The sequence below is a fragment of the Barbus barbus genome (assembly GCF_936440315.1).
Source record: "Barbus barbus genome assembly, chromosome: 5".
Classification (NCBI taxonomy): Eukaryota; Metazoa; Chordata; class Actinopteri; order Cypriniformes; family Cyprinidae; genus Barbus; species Barbus barbus.
Window position 1 is genome coordinate 14,204,820 of NC_136733.1, and position 21,714 is coordinate 14,226,533.

Sequence of the window (21,714 nt, forward strand, 5' to 3'; positions counted from 1 at the left end):
TTCAAAAACACTCATGTACATTATCTCACCCACCCAGAAGGGCTCACAAACAGACCGTCCAACCCCCTGCTGCTCTTGATAAGAAAGCACAATAAAAAAAAAGAGACAAAACTCTTTCTGAACGCATTTCTTTCTTTCACAAAATGAACCCACTTTTAGCACACCATTAAACTTTTGTTGGATTGTCTTTTGTCTGGTAGCAAACTTCCTTCTCTGATGCCGATTAAACTTGTTACTTAGTAGCTTAATGCACTACCTTTTTTTAGCACTGACGATTGCACGGTTCAAATGTTCCATTATAGCTTGAGGAACATTCAAAAGCTTACCTTTACAATTTCAAGATTTATATTGTAATATATGAGCTATGAAAATGCTTTGTACAACGTACAATACACAAAACTCTCACTACTATAGTAATGTGAATAAAGATTACTTGGAAAAGAAAAGGACGTCATCTAGCAGCATTTTAAGGATGTGGAAGTTCTGGGGGGTTTTATTCCAGGGGTCAATCAACTGGAGGTTTTCTGAGGTTACATTGCTAGTTATACAGAACTTCCTCCAGACAACTATTCGAACTTGAAAATGTCATTTTTGCATATCCCTGGTGTAAATATTTGATTTACATACTGTAAATAGTGGTGACTGCAAGCGTAACTGAGGAGTGCAGGTGTTGAGTATTTGCTGTCCTCTCTTACCCTGGATGTTGTAGAGCCGGAGAGTTTGTGTGATGTGCGTGAAGGTAGTGGTGACTTCAGAAAACAGCGGCCCTTTAGTGACTCGAACCACCGGTGCTTGAGAGGGAGAGTAAATCTGCGCGAGAGAGAAAGAAAATCAATGTGAATAAAATCAAACTCATAAAATCCCCTCAGAGCACAGCTACCAAAGACACTGCATGACAAAACTGCCTAATGTCCTGATGAAAGACAGAGTTTAGCTCTTATGAGGTTTCCCAGTGTTTGGGTGGATTGCAGATAAAGCTGTGAGCAGTGACTAAACTGCCGTTACGTTTAGAACTCCAATCAGTGGGACGACACACTTTGATGTTATAAGTTTACATGAAACTTTACAAAAAATACAACGTTCCAGCAAATTCTCACAGTAATCATTTGTTTGCCACAAATTTACCACAAGCCTGCCACAAATAAACAGTTTTTAGGGGAGTGGGCGATATATAACCCATTTTTCCATGCACCGTTATTCAGCAGCGGTTCCACAGCTAAATAAATTACATTTGTTTACGTAAGAAAGGTGCAATGCAAATAAAGTTTAGTAATAGTAATTATTATTATTACTAATGTTAATATTCCTTTAATAATAACAATAATATTAGTTGTTGTTGTTATTACATGAAAAGCTTGAAATTATTTACTTTACAATTTGAATGACAATTTCATTTTCATAAAAAACCTGGGTTTGAGTCTAGGTCTAATCCTGATTTAAACCCAATCCACTTTTTCTTGATTTCCTCTTTTACTTTATCTACAATGTCTACAAATAAAATGTAAAAAATAATTCAAATAAAATTTCTAAAAAATAATTAAAAAAAAACATCAGCCCAATTGGGCAAGATATCTGATAATTTGAAGAAAAACAAAAAAATGAATAGATTATCAAAATAGTTTTTACTGTTGCTTCTTTGTCAGGCAGGAACAGGTAGGCGCCGCTCTTGTCTTTGTTGCTGGTGGTGCCATACCAAACAAACTCCACCTTGACCAGGTGCTCCGAGTCATCCTCCTTCAACCTCATTTTCTGTAAAAAAAGAGACGTTTTCGGAGTCCTTCTTAGATGTATGAACTTACAACAAACCCAGAGAGCTGCAGTCTATGATCTTACCTCTAAAAGACCTGTAGCTGTAGAGATGGAGAGTTTCAGGTGAGGATTTTCAATGTGCACAGGAGCCGCATCTTGTTGGTAGAACTGTCGGAAATGCTCCAGGTCACTGACTGAAATCTGCCTGCCATCCTGAAGAAACATGTACTTAGCAGCTTCTGTCCTTGGCTCCATTCCTTCCATCAGCTGGTACACGCTCAGTCCCAGAGGAGCAGCTTGAGCCACAAACGACAACTGTCGTGGAATAAACAAACATGTTACAAAAACCACAAACTGACTTGAAGAGCATTTAAACCGGCTATGACCTCAAACCGGCTAGTTTGAAGAATCCACAATCCTCAGATTGCTCTTTTCCATAAACAATACACCCATAATGCTGTGATATGATGCACTGATGTTGCAGATCTCTCACCTGGAAGACGTCGGCAGCAGCATGACTGGCATCATTCCACACTGCGCTGACTTGAGCATGGACCACATGACCCAGAGCATTCAGCACGTGCACTTTAGGAGTCGTCACATATACTGTAACCATGGACGTCCTGGCTTGCTCTGTGGGGTTGTAAACCACCAATAACCTAGGAACAGCAAAACAAATTAAGCATATTTATGAAGCATTATACGCCACACAGATTCTGCTGCCTTTTGTCATCCACTTCATCTACTTCAACACATGTACCACGAGTCCATTTTCAACTCAACATTATTCTATATTGTGCTAATTATTCATGCTATAAAGCACAACAGCAAGGTTTCCAAAGTTGTTAATTTACCTTGGTTTTTCACGAACTTCAAAAATTATTTTGCGAGGTAAGGCATCTTGAGATGGCTGAACATCATCCTGTAATAAGAACCAGCAAAAATGTAATGTGCACATAGCAATTACCAAATTTCGGAGTGATGTCATGTTATGGATGTACAATATGAATGCTCACCATCTGAAGAAAGAGATTTGAAGGATCATGGTAGTATGTTTGTTTGTCCTTGAGCACCAACCAGTGAGCTGAGCTCACAATCACTCGCTTCACATTCAGAATAGAGTGAAACAACCTTAGAAATAACAAAGATCATGATGTTTTACCATGTCTCTTTTACCTGATAAAATCAGATAATAAGAATCAGATTTTTGTGAAACAAATTTACCAGAAAATCAAAAGGTTAGATATTTTAGTGGTTAATCTGAGCTTGTTTGTTTCTACACTAGCATTCAAATGTTTGTCAGTCATGTGCACCGAACAAATGCAGTATTGTTTTAACCAGTGCACGAGTGGAACTTGATTGGAAATTTACCATTTTATATATTGTTGCTTTTGATGATTTTTCAAATTATGTCCATTTGTTCAAGAAATTCAAACTATAAATGCCATTTTGACGCTCTTTGATGTGGTGCCACAGATAAACACGATCATCCCTTCCTCTTTCCTACTAGTTTTAATGCCAAATAAACATGAATGAACATCTCATGCCTCATGTAATCGCTCAATCTGTGTTTCAACCACAGAAAGACCTCAATAAAACAGCTTGTAAACCAAATGTCACGTAGCATTTCATTTACCTCAGGCAAGTCATCAGTGTCCACAGCGTGTTAGTTCGTTAGAGAAATGAAGAGCATTTTGTGAAATTTTAGACCATATACTCATCATATTTTACTTTACCTGTTAGCGATGTCTTAATGTATGCTTAAATAAATCTGTTATGACGCCACTGTGTAAATATTTCAGCAACAAATAGAAATGTAATAATGTAGAAGTTTGTGCAATTTACATGTTTGCATACTATTTTTCTTTAAGCTGAGTATTGATTATTATATTTAAAAATAAAAAGTAAATTTTATCATTTAAGTCTGGGTTCTGTTGTTAATTGTACCCTTATAGTATTGTAAAAGGGCTCGCTATACAGCATAAGCTTAAAATTATAATTAGGCTATAACTGAATTTATTTAAAGAGTGATTTTGTCAGTACCCCACAATGTAATATAAAAAATAATAATTATGTTTAGATTTCCCCCCTGTACCGAAACCATACCAAACTGTGTTGTTTGTGTACCGTAAGATTTCTATTTCAAGTAAATTCTGTTCATACATTCATCAAAGAACCCTGAAAAAATAAACAAATATTAAGCAGCACAACTGTTTTCAACATTGATAAAAATAAGAAATGTTTTTTTGACCAAATTAGAATATTAGAATGATTTCTGAAGGTTCGTATGACACTGAAAATTGAGTATAAAGACCGCAAAAATTCAGATTTGCTGTCACAGTAATTTAAAATTAGGCTAAAATTAAGAAAAAAAAATATTATTTTCACAATGTTATTGTTTTGCTGTATTTTTGCAGCTTTGATCACATACAGTAAATACAGATTTTCTTTGAAATATTAGAACTTTTGCAGCTAGACAGTATGCAAAAGCCCAACCAGATATGAGAATTAACAATATTTTTTCAACGTTATTCTTTAACACTTTCTGTATAATAGGATTTTTTTTTTTGTCTGATAGTTGTTTTACTAATTTTTTAAATAATAATTTAGGTTGATTATCCCTAGAAAATGTACCATGCTTTCTTTTAAAGATATTGGCAGTCTTTTGTTTTGTGGATATATTCATTATTTTGTCATTTTGCAATGGTTATTAATCAGATGGTAAAGACTGCTTTATGAGCAGTTTGAAAGTCCTACCCGACTGACACTTTGGGGCGAAATGCAACAAACGTATGCAAATACTAGTGGTAGTGAAAAGATGTCTTTTACACATCTCACTTTAAGATATTTCAAGAAAGATGCACTACCTGGTTCCATAGTCCACAACTACCCAGTCTTTGCCCGTGCCCGTGATGGCATCATGATGCTGGAAGAGACCTAGATTGCGTCTGGCTTCTGTGAGTAACTTGTAATTATCCACTGCAGGGTATTCACTGGGCTGGCCGTACTTCTGAATGTTGGCTAAGGTCAGAGAGTAGAGGACCTCAGCTGCCCTGCGGACAAACATGAAGTGACATATGAAACTCCCTCCCGCACAAGATCAAATCCACGCTGAATAAATCCACAGTGTTACAAGAATCCATCTGGCATCAAAATGCCTCCTGAATCCGGCTAATGTTCACATTCCAGTAAAAGAGAGATAATAGTCTGGTATGATCACTGCTGTGTTGGGAGTGTCCGAGTGAGAACAACAATAATACCAGAATCTCTCCACATTATAGTAACAATACAGGTGTCGTCTCTCCAAATAATGACCTTCTCAAATTTTCTACAGGAGATGAAAATCTATAGTTGGGCGAACCTCACAAAACCTGTTGAGCATGAGTCATATTTCACATCTTTAAAAAAAAGACAGAACGAAATTATATATATATATATTTTTTTTTTTTTTGTTCGCAACCAGGCCTCACCAAATTTCCAATTGGTGTGCAGTAGGACTTAAAAAGTATTTTAATTAAAAAACAGGGGTAATAAATTAAAATAATCTAACTCTATGTATATGTAGCATTTTAATTTAGATTAAACTATCAATAATAACTAAATCAGTAACTAATACCTAAAAATCAATAACTGTTGGTATACAGTTCTTGAAACATCTGGAATCAAAAATTGAATGATGGTTCATTTATTTAAAACATGAATGCTCTCAGTTTCTTTAAAGTTTCTTTAAGAAGCAGCTTTGTCATAATTACAGCAGAAATACAGGGAAATGTTTAGCCTACACTGGAGCGGGGTTTTGATTATTATGTTAAACAGTGGGGGTCTTCGAGTCAAAAACAACTGCTTTAAGGAAATGAAGCCAGTTTTTGCATGTGAAGATTTTTTTTGCATGTGAAAATATGTAAATTACATGTATTTAAATGTACAGAATTCAAACATGATGTTAGTAGTTGTTTTACTAGTTTTCTTTATGCTGATTTAAATAAAATGATTGCATTACAGTAAAGACAATCTAATGAGAATAATTAATTTCCAGTAAAATGCAGGTAACATTTTATTTTCTTTATGAAAAAGATAATTTCTATAATTAATTTTTTTAAATGTTGGGGTGAACTGTGACATGGACATGTTTTCTTGAGATTGACCCCCAGATAAGGTTTCAGAAAGTGAAATTTTATCAACAAGTGCAGACAATGACAGCCTATAATCTGAGTACATCAGTAAACTAGAGTGACACAATCTTCTTTTTTTTTTTACCCAAATAGATCTTTGAAGTGAGTTGATAAAGCAAGACTAAGTAGTTTCTGCAGATCAAACATTTCAACATTTCTACTGTATGGTTCACAGACAGCAGTTAAAAGATAAAAACACAGTACATGTGACCTACATATTTCACATCAAACATACATCTGCATTCTGCTCCCGCAAGAACAGCCAAACACTGACTTTAATAATTAATTAAACATGAAATGACCTTGGGCTGAATATCTCTAATCAATCTACTGTGTGCGAGTGAGAGAGAGAAATTGAGCAGAGCTGAACAAAGTACTGTTTGCTGTGTGAAAGAAGCCATCGTGTAGAACGGGGAATAGTTTAACAACTGCATACTGATGAAAACTGTCTCCAGCCTACATTTAGACACCCATCAAAATGCAAATACTGTGTTAAATAGAGTTCTCCGCATCCGCGAGCTGAAGGTGTACCCAATCTATTCACTCGTGTGATCAAGTATGGTCGTCTTTGAGAGGACAGGATATAGACATACAATGCAGGCACTAAATGAGGGAAATTCTTATCCTTATCACGTTTTGCACTAAACAATAAAATGCAGGGCAGCCACTGACATACACAAACACACACATACATACATACATACAGGATGTATAGAATAGGCAATATCAAAAAATAGTTTTAGTTAACAATGACAACACAGCTCTACTAATACATGTAAAAAAAAACGTCTGTAGAGGAGCATGCAGAAAAATCAATGTAGAAAATCAATATGCATCACTGCAAAAAAATAAATAAGGATTTATTTCTTTCATATTCCACAAATTAGCGATAATATTCCTTATTTCTTAATAAGATCAATTTTTATCTTTCTAGAGCCAATATCATGTTAGAAAGAAGTCAAGGAGTAAAGTTTGGCACAGTCAATGGCAATGGCCAATCAAATACTGAATAAATACTAAAGCCATTGATTTGGTGGCTCAAAACCGACTGCTTTAATTTGCTTTGACCTTGTCACAGGACTTCAGTCTTATCGTGACAACACAGACATGTGACCTTCAGCTTTGTGAGTTAGTTAGCAGCACACAGCACTGCAAGAAACGATGGTAACGTCTGTTATCACAAAGCTCCATTTCCTATAGACGGACTCAGACTCAGCTGCGGAAACTGTAGACTAGTCCTAAAAGGTAGTCATCTTTTTTTCTTTTTTTTTTATCAGTTACATAAAACTTTGAAAAATGCCATTTTCATTACTGCTAGTACATGTGTGTTAGGTCATCTGTATGTTAGTGTACTTATAAAAGTTGATATAATATACTTTTAGCAGATAAACACATTTCAAACTCACAGTCTTTCTCTGATGACCCAAAAAATATTTGGGTCTCTCAAAAAAAAAGTGATCAGACTTTGAAAAAGCTGAATTTCCAGAAAATGTCATTAGTTTATACAATATGAATTGCAAATGTTATTGCACATATTAGCATGGCATTCTGGCTCACAATTAACTTTATGTTAATTTTGAACTCATGGTCTCAAAGGCAAATCAAATCCAGGCATATGGAAATGCTATTTTTTATTGTTTCAACTTTTGGACATTGAGACCCAGACCAAAAAATGGTATGCAGTGCATTTATGCAGATTAATGCAGTGCATTTCAAATTTTGTTCTTTTCTCGTTTTTCTCATTTTTGGTGCTACAGAGAGCCATAAAAGAAATCCTCTTTGCTTCCTATAAACTGCTGCTGATCATTTTCCAATGTGGTAAAACTTGTCACTGATCTTCTCTTTCATTAATTGATTCAGCAATGAGCATCAAACCTTTGTTCAGTTGCACACATTAAAATGTAAAAACTCAGTTTTATGTATTTGCTGAAGCCAATTTTTACCTCCATTAAAGAAATGTCACTGTAGAGATTCACGCAGTGCATTTGGATTTATGAAAGGCTTACCTGAGGTGTGATTCCAGCACTCTGTCCAGGCGTTTGTAGAACGGCCGTGAGGTGAAGTATCCGCTCCAGTAGTGATCGTCTCGATCCGCGTAGGTGAAAAAGTCTCCACTTAGCACAGGCAAAGCCAACTGGCCGACATTCATGCCAACCGGATCCATGCCAGTGCTTTTACGCAAGGCCTCGAAATAATCTGAAATAGTTCCAAATTGGGCCTGCAAAGAGAAACAACAGAGATACATAAGAAAAAAATATACAATTACGGCTGAAAATATACCAAGACTTCAAAGTGTGGCCAATTGAAGTAAACATTGAAGTCTGTCTAAGGATGCTAGACCTGGACATGAAGCTCAGGGTGAGAATTCATGTAGTCAAAGAGTTTCTGGTAGTTTTCAAACTGTTGGTCCCATTCAACAGCTTCAGTGTAACGGAAATCATCTCCAAGTGGTGCCAGCAGCACATTGGTCCGAAAAAGTTTGGATTTCTTCCTGTACTGGTCCAGTAGCGTCTGAGCTCTACACATGGAGAGAATAAACTAAGTGGAGGGAAATCTAAAACTAATCAGAAAATCCACAAACAATGACACAAAAAAGGGATTAAAAACTGTAATCCCTGGAACAGATTGGAACAGATTTTTTCAAGACAGTTAGAAACAATCATTGTCATTTCTAGGTTGCCATGAGTAAATATGGTAGTTCCTAATATCTGTGACTGGTGTGTATGGCTGTACCTCTCCTGTACGTTGTTATCTGTGATAGCCTGAGGAGGAATTCTCCATGGACAGCTGATTCTTCCTCCCGGCAGCCTTTTAAAGTCAAACTGGCAGCAGATTTTTGGGTCAGGACCACATGTATGGGGAACATCGTAGCTGTAGAATGGCATCATGTGACATAAAATATCTGAACTTGCGTCCTGATCTGTTGAAACCAAAAACAAATGCTAAGTCAATAGTCTTGTGTGGCCACACTGGTGAAATTTCACCTAAATTTCACAAACAAAAAAGGTACACAGTCTACTGTTAATAGTGTAGCGATAGATGAGGCACTGATTACGCAGAAATCACTTTCAAATCAAGCAGCTTCAACGTTGCAAATTTACAATTTCAATTCTAAAGACTAATATATTTCAGTTAGTGTTGTAATTATGTTATTTCAAAGAAAAAGGCTGCCATAATATTTCATGATATAAAAAAAATATAAAAAACATCACACAATAACTCTGAAACTCATTTCTTTTTCTGCTGATGTCACCAAGCTCTTTCATTTTTGGGCCTTTCTTGAAAATAAGTACACAACACCCACTTTTCATGATATAAGCAATTGCTTAAAGATGGATCAATTCCTATTTTTCCCCTGTTACTCGCTGAAAACATTTAGTTGGCACATCATTCAGAGTGCGATTTTGACAAACAACTACGAGTCCATTTAGTTTCAGGGCTTCAAATCATGAAATGATCCACTAATGTCAAAATCAAATCATATTTTATTTGCAATAAAAAATATTCAATTACTCATTCAGCACAGCATGTGCTCCAGAGTGACCTTCATAAAAGCTGTGTGAATAAATAATGCAAGAATTTCCTTTAAACAAGGGACCAGATGTGAAGCACAGAGTAGTCTGGCTGTCTGTTAAATGGTGATATATGCAATTACATTGAGTAGAAAGCTAATTCAACCTGGCATAGAGTGCACGCTGCCACAGCCAAATGAACTGTAATCATATTTGTTCAGCACCAGCTACAGTCAGAGATCTAAGTTCGGAGTCCATTTTTCCAGGGTTTTTTAACACTAGGTCTGGGAAAAACAGCATATCCCAAACAGATGCACGACACTGAACAGGCAGACAACAGAAAACAATAGATGGGATGTGGGAGGACATTTCCTCTGACTTCTCTTTTGTTTGCCGTTCTGAGAAAAGGAGGTTCTAATTCAGCCCTTGTAACGTTTTGCTCATTTCCTTCAGCTCTAATTTTTCATTCAAATCATTAGAGAATAGGCACCAATGAAGCAACAAATAGCAGCTCCAAAAAACACTTAAATCATACTTAAAATGTATGAATGTCATTGCATGAGATCTCAAATCATGTGGCATCTGCAAACAGACTTTCAGTGATGTTTTTAGTGAGGGTCAGTTCTACTCAAATTCACAGATTTGTAATAACAGAGTAACCACAGGTGTAGTTCATCAAATTAAACATAGGCACTTATGGATTTAGAAACTATAGTAAGAGATTTGGACAGATAAAGGTTTTAGGGCTTAGTGTCTTTCTAAATGCACAAAGGCTGATGCTAATTAGCTTATACTTAACATGAAATATTAACACATGATTTTGCCTCACTAATAAACACTTTCATAATGCAAAACTAACTAAAATAAATGCTTTAAAATGATGACTTTTTGAAGACATTTCAAATGCTTCATGTTTGAATTTTTTTAATTGTTTTATTTACTTTAATAATCATTTTAATATTTAACAAATAGCCTATTAGCGGAATTCATTCAATTGAAAGAGAAAAGGTTGGTAGTTCAGCAGTGTAGCAATAAGCAAATGTACTTAGTGAGTTCAGTTCAAAAATAAAGTTATTAGGTAAGCTTCTGTAATACGCCTTTGTTTCTTTCATCTCCTTCATTAGAATAACAAAGAAAACACATTTACATTATAATAAGACCAAAAATAACAATTAAAAAAAATAATGCTTTAAAGTTCTAACCTTTAAATCCTTTGTAATTTGTTACTGGTTATTTTTACGTTTTAAAAAGTTCATCATAATTTATATTATTTTTATGAAACCACAGATGAATGCATTTTGCATTTTAATTTCTATTAATTTATTTATTATTAACGTATGCTGTTTGGAACGTTGCTTCATAAGCAAACAGTGTCCAAATGCATCAATCTGAACACTATGTATAGTTTTATTATTTAAAATCTATTAATAATCTTTCTGTGCGTTTATTTTGCTTGAAAAATTCTTGGTTTGAACTTTGTACTTCTTTTCTAATGCAACAACATTTGTGCATTTTAAGTGTGTAACAAATGTGTCTAAATTTGACACTCTGCATGGTTTATTCCTTGTAGTTTTTTTCTTTTTCATAATACAACATTTGGCATGAGGTGTTCAACTGAACACTATTGACATGTAGCTACATGTAGGATATTACCAAACAATAATAATCCAGCCATAAAGGATGAAATGCAGAGGAAAGATTGTAGGGTGTGTGATGCACGGTCACTGCACCATTATTATCATTCATTTAACCAAGCTTCCTGTGTGGTTTCTGACCTCCTGAGGAGTCTGAGGAACTCAAGCAATCTAAATGCTGGGTTTAATCCCGAGCAGAAAGTTTTCATGCATAAAAAACATGCTGGACAGGTAATATCAACCCATCGCAGATCCACAACATAACTTCAAGCGCATTTGGTTGAGGTTGATCATTACAGCTCCTATCAAAATCTCTCAAAATCAGTTTGTGTGATTATCTTTCAGGGTAAGGGTCTGAATGACCTCCAGTGATGGAGATGTATCTGGAACAGGAGATGAGCTTTTCCTAGGCACAGGCTTTGTTAGGTCTGTTACCAACTGCTCCAGGGCCAGCAGCTGCAGATGCTTCATGGAAAACTGGATTTATCTCACATCGACCTCTATTTCTAAATCATGAAGCTAAATGTAGTGAGCACCCCCCACCTACCCAGGTTTTAATCAACGTAAATCGCTAAATAAAAGATGGATTCAATCAATGGGAAGTGTGAATGGCATCACCGAGCAGCTCATGTGATTAGCACAGGCTCCTACAGAGATTTCCAATCAAACGTGTGATGCCACTCTGACACAGTCAGTTTTGAGACTTAAAGTTCACCCAAAACATCTTCTTTCGTGTTATATGGAAGAAAATAGTGTATGGGGCTGGAGTGACATGGTGGTGACTTTCTTTTTTTAGATTTTGACACTTGAGTCAAACTGAAATGTCAATAATTTTATAGTTTAAGTGACTTATATTCAAATGCATCATATTTACTAGTTTAAAAGTTCCACAGTAAATCATCATAAATATTAAAGCACATGCATAAAATCATAGTAATTTTCTGTAAAAACAGTCATTTTCTATAACTTTATCCTCAAGTTTCTACATCAAGATCAGTTGCTCACCCCAGTTCTGTCTCCAGAAAAACTCCAGGGTCTTCTGAGAGGCGAAGTGTTTCTTCACTGAGTAGTGTACTCTCTGAATCAGCATGTTAGATAGACCGGCTTGTCTCAGAAGGTAAGCCTGGGTAGAAGTGTGACCGAACGGATCCACAGCCCAGCCAGTCTTGGGTTTCACTCCTAACAAAAATGATAGGAATAAGACACAGTATTACGTACTAAACGCACTAAAAGAGTGTAGTACTATAAGTGCTTTCCACCATTACATGTAGTTAAAATGTAACATATTGTCTTGCGTCATCACTAAAAAAATGTTCACAGAAGTTTTAGTATATAAAAATATAAATCATATACATATCAATATTGTTGATTATTATTTCTACTTTATGTAATGCATTACTGATGCATATAAATAAAAAAGATTCAATGCTATTCTTCCTTGTGTTCATTTACTGAAAACAATGTAAAACAATGTTTATTTTACATGATTATTTAAGATTTAAATTGTTTAACTTTACTGTATTGACTGAAAGCCATCAGAACAGTTATAGATATATTAAGATACACTACCATTCAAAAGTTTACGGTGAGTAGCTTTTTCTTTTTGTTGACAGAAATTAATACCTTTTATATCAGCAAAGATGCATAAATTATGCATTAAATATGATCAAACAGTAACAGCGAAGACATTTATAATGTTAAACAAGATTTGTAATTGACGCATACTTGGTGCATTTTTGCTGTTTCTGTGACTTCTAGATTTGAAGTGGAGATATTGACCATTATGTTGTTAACTTTAAAGTAACTGAATGAATGATAAAGGGGAAATAATCGGGTGAAATGCAAAAGATTTACATACCCAAATTTCGCTCCAACCACTGGTGACCTTCAACTAATTGATCTATCAATGCAAAGTAATGAGTGTTGGCTTCGTCAGGCATCACCCAGCCTCCTGTAGCCACTTCGAGCTGACCGCGCTCTATCAATCTGCGTTAGAGAAAGAGTGACAGTGAATGAAAGAGTACCTAACTAAAGTCAACATGAAACTACAACTCGTACTTCTATGATGTGTTTTTTTTTTTTTTAGAAAAAATAGATATTTCACAAGATAATAAAGTAAGTTGGGACTTGATTAGATTAAGGAAAGTTCTTAGTTAAAAACAACCGCTATTCCTACAGAGCCTTTTCCTTGACAGGCCATAAGAAATGTAGGAATTGTGGCCATGACTGAAGAATTCCTACCCACGACTTTTCAGTTTGTGGTATGGCAGGGCGATTTTTCCGATTTTATCCATTCATTAGAATGTTTTGCCAAGGTTTTTTTTTTTAAATTGAGGAATCATGGTTTTAAATAAAAACATTAGAAAACATTAAAATTAGACACGTTGCCAATACACCAATGTTAACAGTTAAGAAAAAAATTATCTAATCGCATGACGTCACACCTGGTCAAACATGGAAAATCAGCATAGGGAATAGGGATGGTCTCACGCTCCGCTGGGAGCAAGGAGTGAGGAGACGAGGAGTAAACTTCCAGAAACAGACTTTTAATGACACAATTTCCAAGGAGAACATACATCGAGCGGGGTGAAGACAAACAAAACCGGACGTTGAAGACACGGAAACACAGGGCTTAAGAACACTGGAGAACTAGATAATTAATTAAACACACTACATTACAAACTCTGCCCTAATGAGCTTCTAAACAGCAGGACACCTGTTGTCAAAGAAAGTTGCTTGCCTTTCTACAGACATGTTAGAGATAAAGTATCTCTTGCAAAACCTCCAAACTGAAGAATCAGTTCCTACTGCTACTGTGGCTTCCACGGAGGATGCTCACTCATATTCGTCTAGTGAAGAGCCTACCTATTTGCTCTATACTCCTCATAGCCCCCCACTTGGAACGCGAGAGGCGCTTCGCGGTGGGGCACTGAGCTGCAGGGGCTTGTATTCCCTCACTTCAGCTCACATCACTACGTTGGTTGGTTCGTTGGTATGTTTTTTTTTACCTATCTGGTTGGCGCTGTGAGTATCCACTAATAAAGCACCATCTCTGGTGGTCATCTGGAATTTCCAGAACCACGGTAACATACGCAACCAGCGTTTTGTTTCATGTAGATGTTTCATGTATATAGTTTCACAAAGCTAAAGTCAGACTTGTTTTAGTTCATTCTGTTTTTGCTTCAACTTTGAAACAATCAAATTTAAATCAAAAACTGCTCATGCTGCATGTCTGCAGCATCTTTGTTTGGATTGTGATGAAAATGCCATGGTTGCCTCCAATTTTAAATAGAAAAAGCACAAGCAAAGCAATAGTTTTTTATATGAAGAGATTTCTTTTATTTGTATTATTTGATTTGATTTGGGATTTGTTTTGTTGGGATTATATTTCAGTTTAGTTTTGTTATTTGACACATTTCAATTTCACAAAGCAATGTGCAGCATTTTGTCCAAGCAATAATGAAAGGAAACCTTTTCATTTCTAATTTGTCTTAAATCTCATTTTGTTGTTAAACAAATTTATTGTGAAATCAGTATTGTGAATCGTATTGCATCGCGAGTTAAGTGAATCGTTGCATCCCTACCATGTTGTACTAATCTGTTCCCAAGTTTTAGTTCAATCAAGGCTACTTTGTATTGACTCCCTCCCAAGTTTTAGTTAAATCATGGCCAGGTTGTACTTATTCATTTGTACTAATTCACTCCCCGTTTTTAGTTAAATCAAGGGCTTGTTCTACTAATTCGTTCTCAAGGTTTAGTATAATTGTGGCCATGTCATACAATTTTGTTTGTACTAATTTGTTCTCTAGTTTTAATTCAAGCGAGGCCACTTCATACTAATTCCTTCCATTGTTTTAGTTAAATCATGTTCATGTTCTTTAGTTCACAATATCTTGTTTTTTCTCCCTGCATGTCATGTACAGGGGAACATTAAAACATATTTTAAAAATGTATTTAAAAAAACAAACAAAACAGCACAAAAAACGAACAAAACCAAAACAGTGGTTAAAATAATATTATAAACAACCGAAATTAAGGTTCTTTTTGTTTTACCACAATTATATTTTTAAACCGAGAAATCACTGTTTCGAATAAAAATATTAACAAACATTACAATTAAAGTCATAATTGATGGGGTCAAGGAACTATACTAAAGATAACGCAATTTACCATATTAATGTGCATGGTTATGATAGCAAAACAGGCTTATCAACTTTTAAATAGTAGGAGAAAACATAACATATCTTTGGTTGCTGATGCTAAATGCTCGTTCAAACAAACTGATGATGCAAATTCGTCTGTCATATTGTAAAATCTAGGTTGCATGAAATTCATTCATCTATCCAAATGTTTAATTTTAATATATTTAAATGTTTGAATTGAAGGCAATTTATGTAAAATCTGGGTCCTAAAGCAATCAGATGAGAACCACTTATTGACGAGTAGATGAGTCAGACTGGTTTATCTTTCCACATCTGGAACATTAATATCGTTTTATGAAACGTTATGATTTTTACTTTAGAAATATGTGCACAGTAAAACCAGGAATGTATATAATATATAAAGCAAATAAAGTAAATGTTATGTCTTTAAACTAAGATAAGCAAAGCTTTGTAGAGGACAGAGGATTTGCTAATGTTTCACCACAGTAACATCATCGACAGCTTTTCTTCAGGGTTTTTACTACAAAGCACTTTCTCCACATATGCAGCTTTATACACAGAAACTAACATTTTTTTTAATCTTCAGATTTATTGAGTTTTGCCACTGCAAACTAATTATTTTCTTGAACAGACAGCAGACACCTTGGGTAATGGCATCCCTTGTTAGAAGTAGAGTTCTCCAGGCCTAATTGCCAGTCAGCAGCTTTTCTCTGTAATGCTGAATATTTCAGCTGCGAATCGTATAGCGTGGCCCTCTGGAGGACGGTAATAAGAGCGGCGGTAGCAAAACCAAGAGCACTAGCTCAGCACGTAACTGACAGAAACTTTCAAAATTACTTTGAAAAATAGTCTGTTATTCTGGAATCAATCACTGGCTACGAAAATGAGCCATTTGGCAGCAGTGATTACACCTTTCATTAAAGTCAATGTGAAATCAAAAACCACCCATTCACTTTCTTTGTTCCTGGGCTTATTGTGCACGATTTATCAATGTATGTTTTTCGAAAAAAAAATTAATAACTTTACTCAGACAAACAAAGTAAAATGGATTACGAAAATCATTTTGTGTTGACTTTGACCCTACTGTGAACTGTTCTCCATCATCTAAGACATACTTGATTCATTTTATACTACAGCAGCAACTTAGACCATGAAATATAAGTTTACCCCTTTTAGAAAGAGAAATTTGAGACTAAATGCTTCCTATATTGTGTTAAATGTTGAGAGGGAATGAAATTGAGGTTCAGGTGAGGTTCGACCAATCTGAAAATATGTTGACATGCTCTTTGATTAACACATGAAATATTTGAAAAGTCTCATTCCCAATGCTGAAAATTAAAAATATATATGCCAGCATAGATTGGAATTTATGGACTTATATGCAGTTCCCATTTTCCGTAACACACTGAGCAGATTCCAGAACTCAGACATCTTGATTTATTCTGAAGATACACCTCCATGCATGTGGCAGTAAAAGAAATTGAATCATTATGCTAGACCTTGATTCAGCTGATATAAAATTAAATAAAACCTGCTCATGCCTGCCAAAGATCTTGATTTGGAGTCAGCCAAGGCCATCTTGGAAATAAACGGGGGGGGGGGGGTGGTTGTAAATTAGAAATTTAAACAGGAGGGGTTTGTAAATGTTCAAAAAGAATTGCGCTTGTTTGCTTCAAACTCTTTCTGTGCATCAAATCAATAGTGAATAAATATTGGCGTTGGATTTTTCATTTGGCTTCAGCCTTCACCTCAGGCAGTTTTGAAAGATGCTCTAATTGGAATTCAAACCCACAGCAGAAATGTTTATTACATTTCCACATGGCATTTGTGTCTTTTCCCAAGGCTAGCTCAACAGTAAACACAGCCAATTCTGTATATTTGACATGCATTTATAGCCCATCCTTGACCTTGTAATCATATGTACATACTGTATGTACTGATGACATCTTTAAACGGATAACATTGATTAACTATAGTTTAAATGGAATACATTAACACATTTTAGGAAATCTTCAAAGAGAAGTGAATGGTTATAAAAAGAAATACATACTAGAAACTACATTTTGTGTCATTATCACTATTAAAATGGTATGTTTGTATCATACGAATATCTCAGCTTAATTTTGCTGTTGTTTTATTTTTGTGCATAAGCCGTCACCTGAGAGCTAGGCAATAAAGTACAAAAGCTTAATTAAAATGGGACCAAAAGCACAATCGAGTCCTCCTCCACTCCTCAACATCTCCCAGTCTTGCTTACACCAGAACTGTGTGTGAATGCTGTAATTAATGTATCCATTAATTACACCGACGCATGAGGATATATGGATATCAACAGCAGAGAAAAGCCTCACCTCCTGACAGCATCTCGTTTCTGCTCATCGATGTTGTCCCACCATTTGGAAAAATACGAGATCTCAGACCAGATCATTTTTCGCCGACTGTCTTCATGTAATTTCACCACCATGTTGTTGAGAATGTGTTGCGTCTGATCTCTATAGTAGTCATCGAATGTCTTCAGCCAGCCTGAGCAGAACAACACACAAACTTGTTAATCTTTGACTTGATATTTAAAATGGTTTTAACAAATAAAATTTATCTTCATTTATTTACTCTCATGTTATTCCAAACCATTCTTTCTTCTGTGGAACACCAAAGGAGATGTTTAACAGAATTTTGTGCTCAATGCAAGAAGGTAGTAGTATATTACACCTTTAAAGGGGTGTGAAACAAAAAAGCATTATGGTATCAGCATGTTTATGTTGTACTAATGCAATCACAATTATTCAGCAGCACGCATTTTCTGTTTGCAGACCCCTTTAGCGACCCCCCCCCCCTTCAAAAAAGCTCCTAGCGACAAATCTTTAGTTTGCCCAAACCTTATTTAGTGCCTGAGACTCGCTGGAACTGCCGCGCGTATTCATTCCGTTGTCTGACAACAGAAACAGTAAAATATAACAATGAAAACAGTTTTAGTGAGAATTTAGCTGCATCAAAATACAGTATGTGGGCACAGAGAGGCAAACAAATCTAATAATAAATAATAAATGTACATTTTGCATGTTCAGAAGAAGTGAGCTGCCCTGTCCTGAAAAAATGTAAACAGGCCAAGTTGCATGCAAGTTGCTCAGTGCAATGACAGAGAAGTAATGGGAACCTGGAATTTATTTTATTCATGTGTCTAATAGACATGAACAAGTTCTTTGAAAAACATCTATGACCTTTGAAACATGTCTAGTCTCCATGCTCTATGTTGACTATGGTTTCAATTATAATAAACATACATTTGCATAAAGCATCCATATTTGTCCATGCCCGTGTTGATTAGAGTATTAAAAACTTGAAAAGTGTTAATTTAAGGTACATTTAGAACAAATAAAAATGTGCGATTAAGTTGCAATTCAGCCGATGCCGATATACTGGAAAGCAGGTGCCGATAGCCGATATAAAGCCGATATGTTATTTTATTTTTTTTAAATAATATTTAAGAAATTTGAAATCATTTGACAACGGATTAAAAAATAAGTGTGTAAAATAAACATACTTTAGATGATAACACATTTTTCACAAATAAATAAATATTTAATAAACGTATAATTAAAAAGGAAGTAAACACTGTAACCAACAGAGCACTCAGTATTCTGGGAAGTTTGTGTGCATTGGTAAATTTCAAATAAAGCTGTTTCCATACAGCAGACAGTGAAAATGACATGAATATGACAGTGGGCAAATGCATAAAGCGCAGCATAATTTGAAATCACGAGTTTAAAGTTTAAAGCATTTAATTCACACAAACCGACCGTCACACAGAGAACACGTGATCATGCTGGATAAAAATGCACATTTCACAAGATCTCACAGCTGGATTCGACTAAGTTTGCAAGGTTTGTGAAATTAAATTCATTAGTCCTTGTGTTCATTAGTCATTCAAAGATTTGCTTACATGATATAAATGCATATTTGCTGAATGTTGACGGCAAACGAGAAAGTATTATAATGCTTGCCTTTCTATTACTAATAATATAAAAGCAATCGTTATAATACTTTTTGTATACATTAATTCCTTTGTTTAACCGTTCTATTTGAATATTAGACAGACTTATATCTGTATTAGACAGAACTGTTAACGACGACAGCGAACAAGAGAGAGAATGTGAGTGCTGTGCACTGCTCAGCAGCGTCGTCAAAATAAAGGTCCCGCCTCAAACACATCGGCCAAACAGATAAACTTATCAGCCGATGCCGATATTTGAAAAATGTCAAATACCGGCCGATATATCAGCCGTGGCGATATATCGGTCCACCACTAATTTGTACTATGACTGCAAAAACAAATATTTGAGAACAAATGAAGAAAGCGGAATAGATTAATCTGTTTTAAAGCTTGCATGAGTTTATAATGATTTAATGTACTGCTGAGCTGACTGATCGAATATACATAATGTATGGCAACTTTTATTGTTATTTTTGTTACATATTTTTCTTTTTCTGTAAATTTCTCTTCTGTTACCAAAAACCTATAAAATTTTTTAAATCAAATTAAACTAGCATTATCACATAATACAATTCCAGTACCATAGTACAGCCTTTTAGTAGAAAAAAAATACAATGGTTTTACAGGAAGCAGGAAGAACTGTGTTATGCTTGGCATACATGACAAGGGGTGATGATTGGTATAGTATATCGCCGCTGGTATAAATGTAAAATTATACTGTGTAAATCTATAGACACAATATATAGTATAACTACTGTAAGATACATTTTTATAGTAGTATTACCTGGTGTCACCTTATTGTTTCTCAAATTTAGAAGTCAGTTTGCATATACTAATAATTGCAACTCAAACATTCAGAAAACTAATCCTAATAAGTATAAACATGTACTGGCAGCTGTCTAAACACATTAAACTGGCACGGGAGTATTCTAACATCAGAAAAAGTTTAAGGTGACAACATAAGCAACAGAACATAACTGACAGTTGCTATACATCGTTTACCATAAAACATCACATTATGACATTTAACAGGAAAAAACAACATCATGACCTTCCAAGAACCATTTTTCCAACTAAAAGCCAGTCGAGGGACTAACTTGCTGCTCGCTAACTAATCACTAATAAACACAGTAAATTACATTATATGATAAATGTGAATTCAAAGTTAATTATGAATTAACTGTAGGTCTGTTCATGCGCACTTTTCGTTTTCTTTTTAAATCAACATTTTGACAAAAACAACAAAACAAAAGTGACAAGTGAAAGAAATGTTGACACAGAACAAAAACAGGACATCAAGGACAAAAACAGTCAAGTTACCACACACACAAATGATGAAGTCAAACAACAAACGAGCTAGCGAGTCGGTTGAGCTGTGTGTGTGAGAACAGTGCATGTTAATTCACCTGGTAACGTTTGCTTAAAATAACTGAAATGGGTTCATGTTGGAACACTAGTTACCCATCAACAGTCTAGTCACACTTGAGCATAATTTGAATTGTATAGCCTTTATTTATAAAAGTTTTTGTTTAAGTAATATTATAAGTATTTAGTTTAGCATAGGTTTTTAGCATCTTGTGCCATGTGTATTGCATTTTTAACACAGCGTTTCAAGCTTAAAGAGTCTTGTGAGCCCCTATTTTGTTTGTTTTGTTTTTGTGCTGCATCAAGCTGAACACAAACAACTTATGTAAAAACCTGCTAAAAATCACATGTGATTGGGATCAAGTAAATCTGCCATGGGGTTCTCTTTGTTATATAATTTCCCTGTAACAAAATTACAAAATGGCTTCCTGCATGGCTTGCTTTCAATGTTAATATTTTACACAAAATTTCAGCTTCACTGCTAATTTAAGAAATAATAAACAAACATTATGACAATTTAAGTCATCAACCTTTTCCTTTTGAGTATAGATAAACCAACCAGATATTTATTTTAAAAATTGGAATTACAAATGGACAAAATGTTTATCATAGAGGCACATCTTTCCTGATGAAACACAGGACTGACCTTGTAAACGCAGACAGCATAGATATGACTTCAGATTTATTTATAATAAAAAAAACATTAATCATAGATTAAAAGGAGATAAATCTAGATGTAAAAACTAAATCCTACCATCAAAGTAAGAGAACATCAGGTATCAGATCTGTTATATTAAACTTTTTTTGGCGCGTTAAATACTAACTGCTGTGTATCTGACAATAATATTATTTTTGTCCTTTCTCCAATGTAATGTAAAATATGAAGTGCACACTTGGTTAATTCATACGGAAAGGGCCAAGTAATAAACTTCCTGGTTTTGTAGAATGCTGTTTTATTATTAGCTCTTTTGCCCTGAGTGAGATGACTGTGGAAAGGTACATCAATTCTCATCTATCACAGATATTGAAATACCTTGGAATAAAAAATAAAAAAACACAAAATGGCAAGTCTATTCAGTTAGGTGATTTAAAGAAATATTCAGAGTTCAATACAAGTTCAGCTATCAA

At 35.0% G+C, this 21,714-nt stretch overlaps 1 protein-coding gene across 1 annotated transcript in view; it reads right to left on the reverse strand.

The window, feature by feature from the left end:
- Nucleotides 1–21,714, reverse strand: part of LOC306869168 (alpha-mannosidase 2-like) — a 70,732-nt gene that overhangs the window by 37,988 nt on the left and 11,030 nt on the right. Inside the window, exons 4-16 of the mRNA XM_079415804.1 lie at nucleotides 17,582–17,753; nucleotides 12,926–13,053; nucleotides 12,073–12,246; nucleotides 8,655–8,841; nucleotides 8,262–8,439; nucleotides 7,928–8,139; nucleotides 4,617–4,802; nucleotides 2,766–2,880; nucleotides 2,604–2,671; nucleotides 2,243–2,408; nucleotides 1,834–2,064; nucleotides 1,627–1,749; nucleotides 696–810 (exon numbers count right to left, since the gene is read on the reverse strand). Coding sequence (XP_079271930.1) covers nucleotides 696–810; nucleotides 1,627–1,749; nucleotides 1,834–2,064; nucleotides 2,243–2,408; nucleotides 2,604–2,671; nucleotides 2,766–2,880; nucleotides 4,617–4,802; nucleotides 7,928–8,139; nucleotides 8,262–8,439; nucleotides 8,655–8,841; nucleotides 12,073–12,246; nucleotides 12,926–13,053; nucleotides 17,582–17,753 — 2,055 coding nt within the window. The remainder of the gene's footprint in view (nucleotides 1–695; nucleotides 811–1,626; nucleotides 1,750–1,833; nucleotides 2,065–2,242; nucleotides 2,409–2,603; nucleotides 2,672–2,765; nucleotides 2,881–4,616; nucleotides 4,803–7,927; nucleotides 8,140–8,261; nucleotides 8,440–8,654; nucleotides 8,842–12,072; nucleotides 12,247–12,925; nucleotides 13,054–17,581; nucleotides 17,754–21,714) is intronic.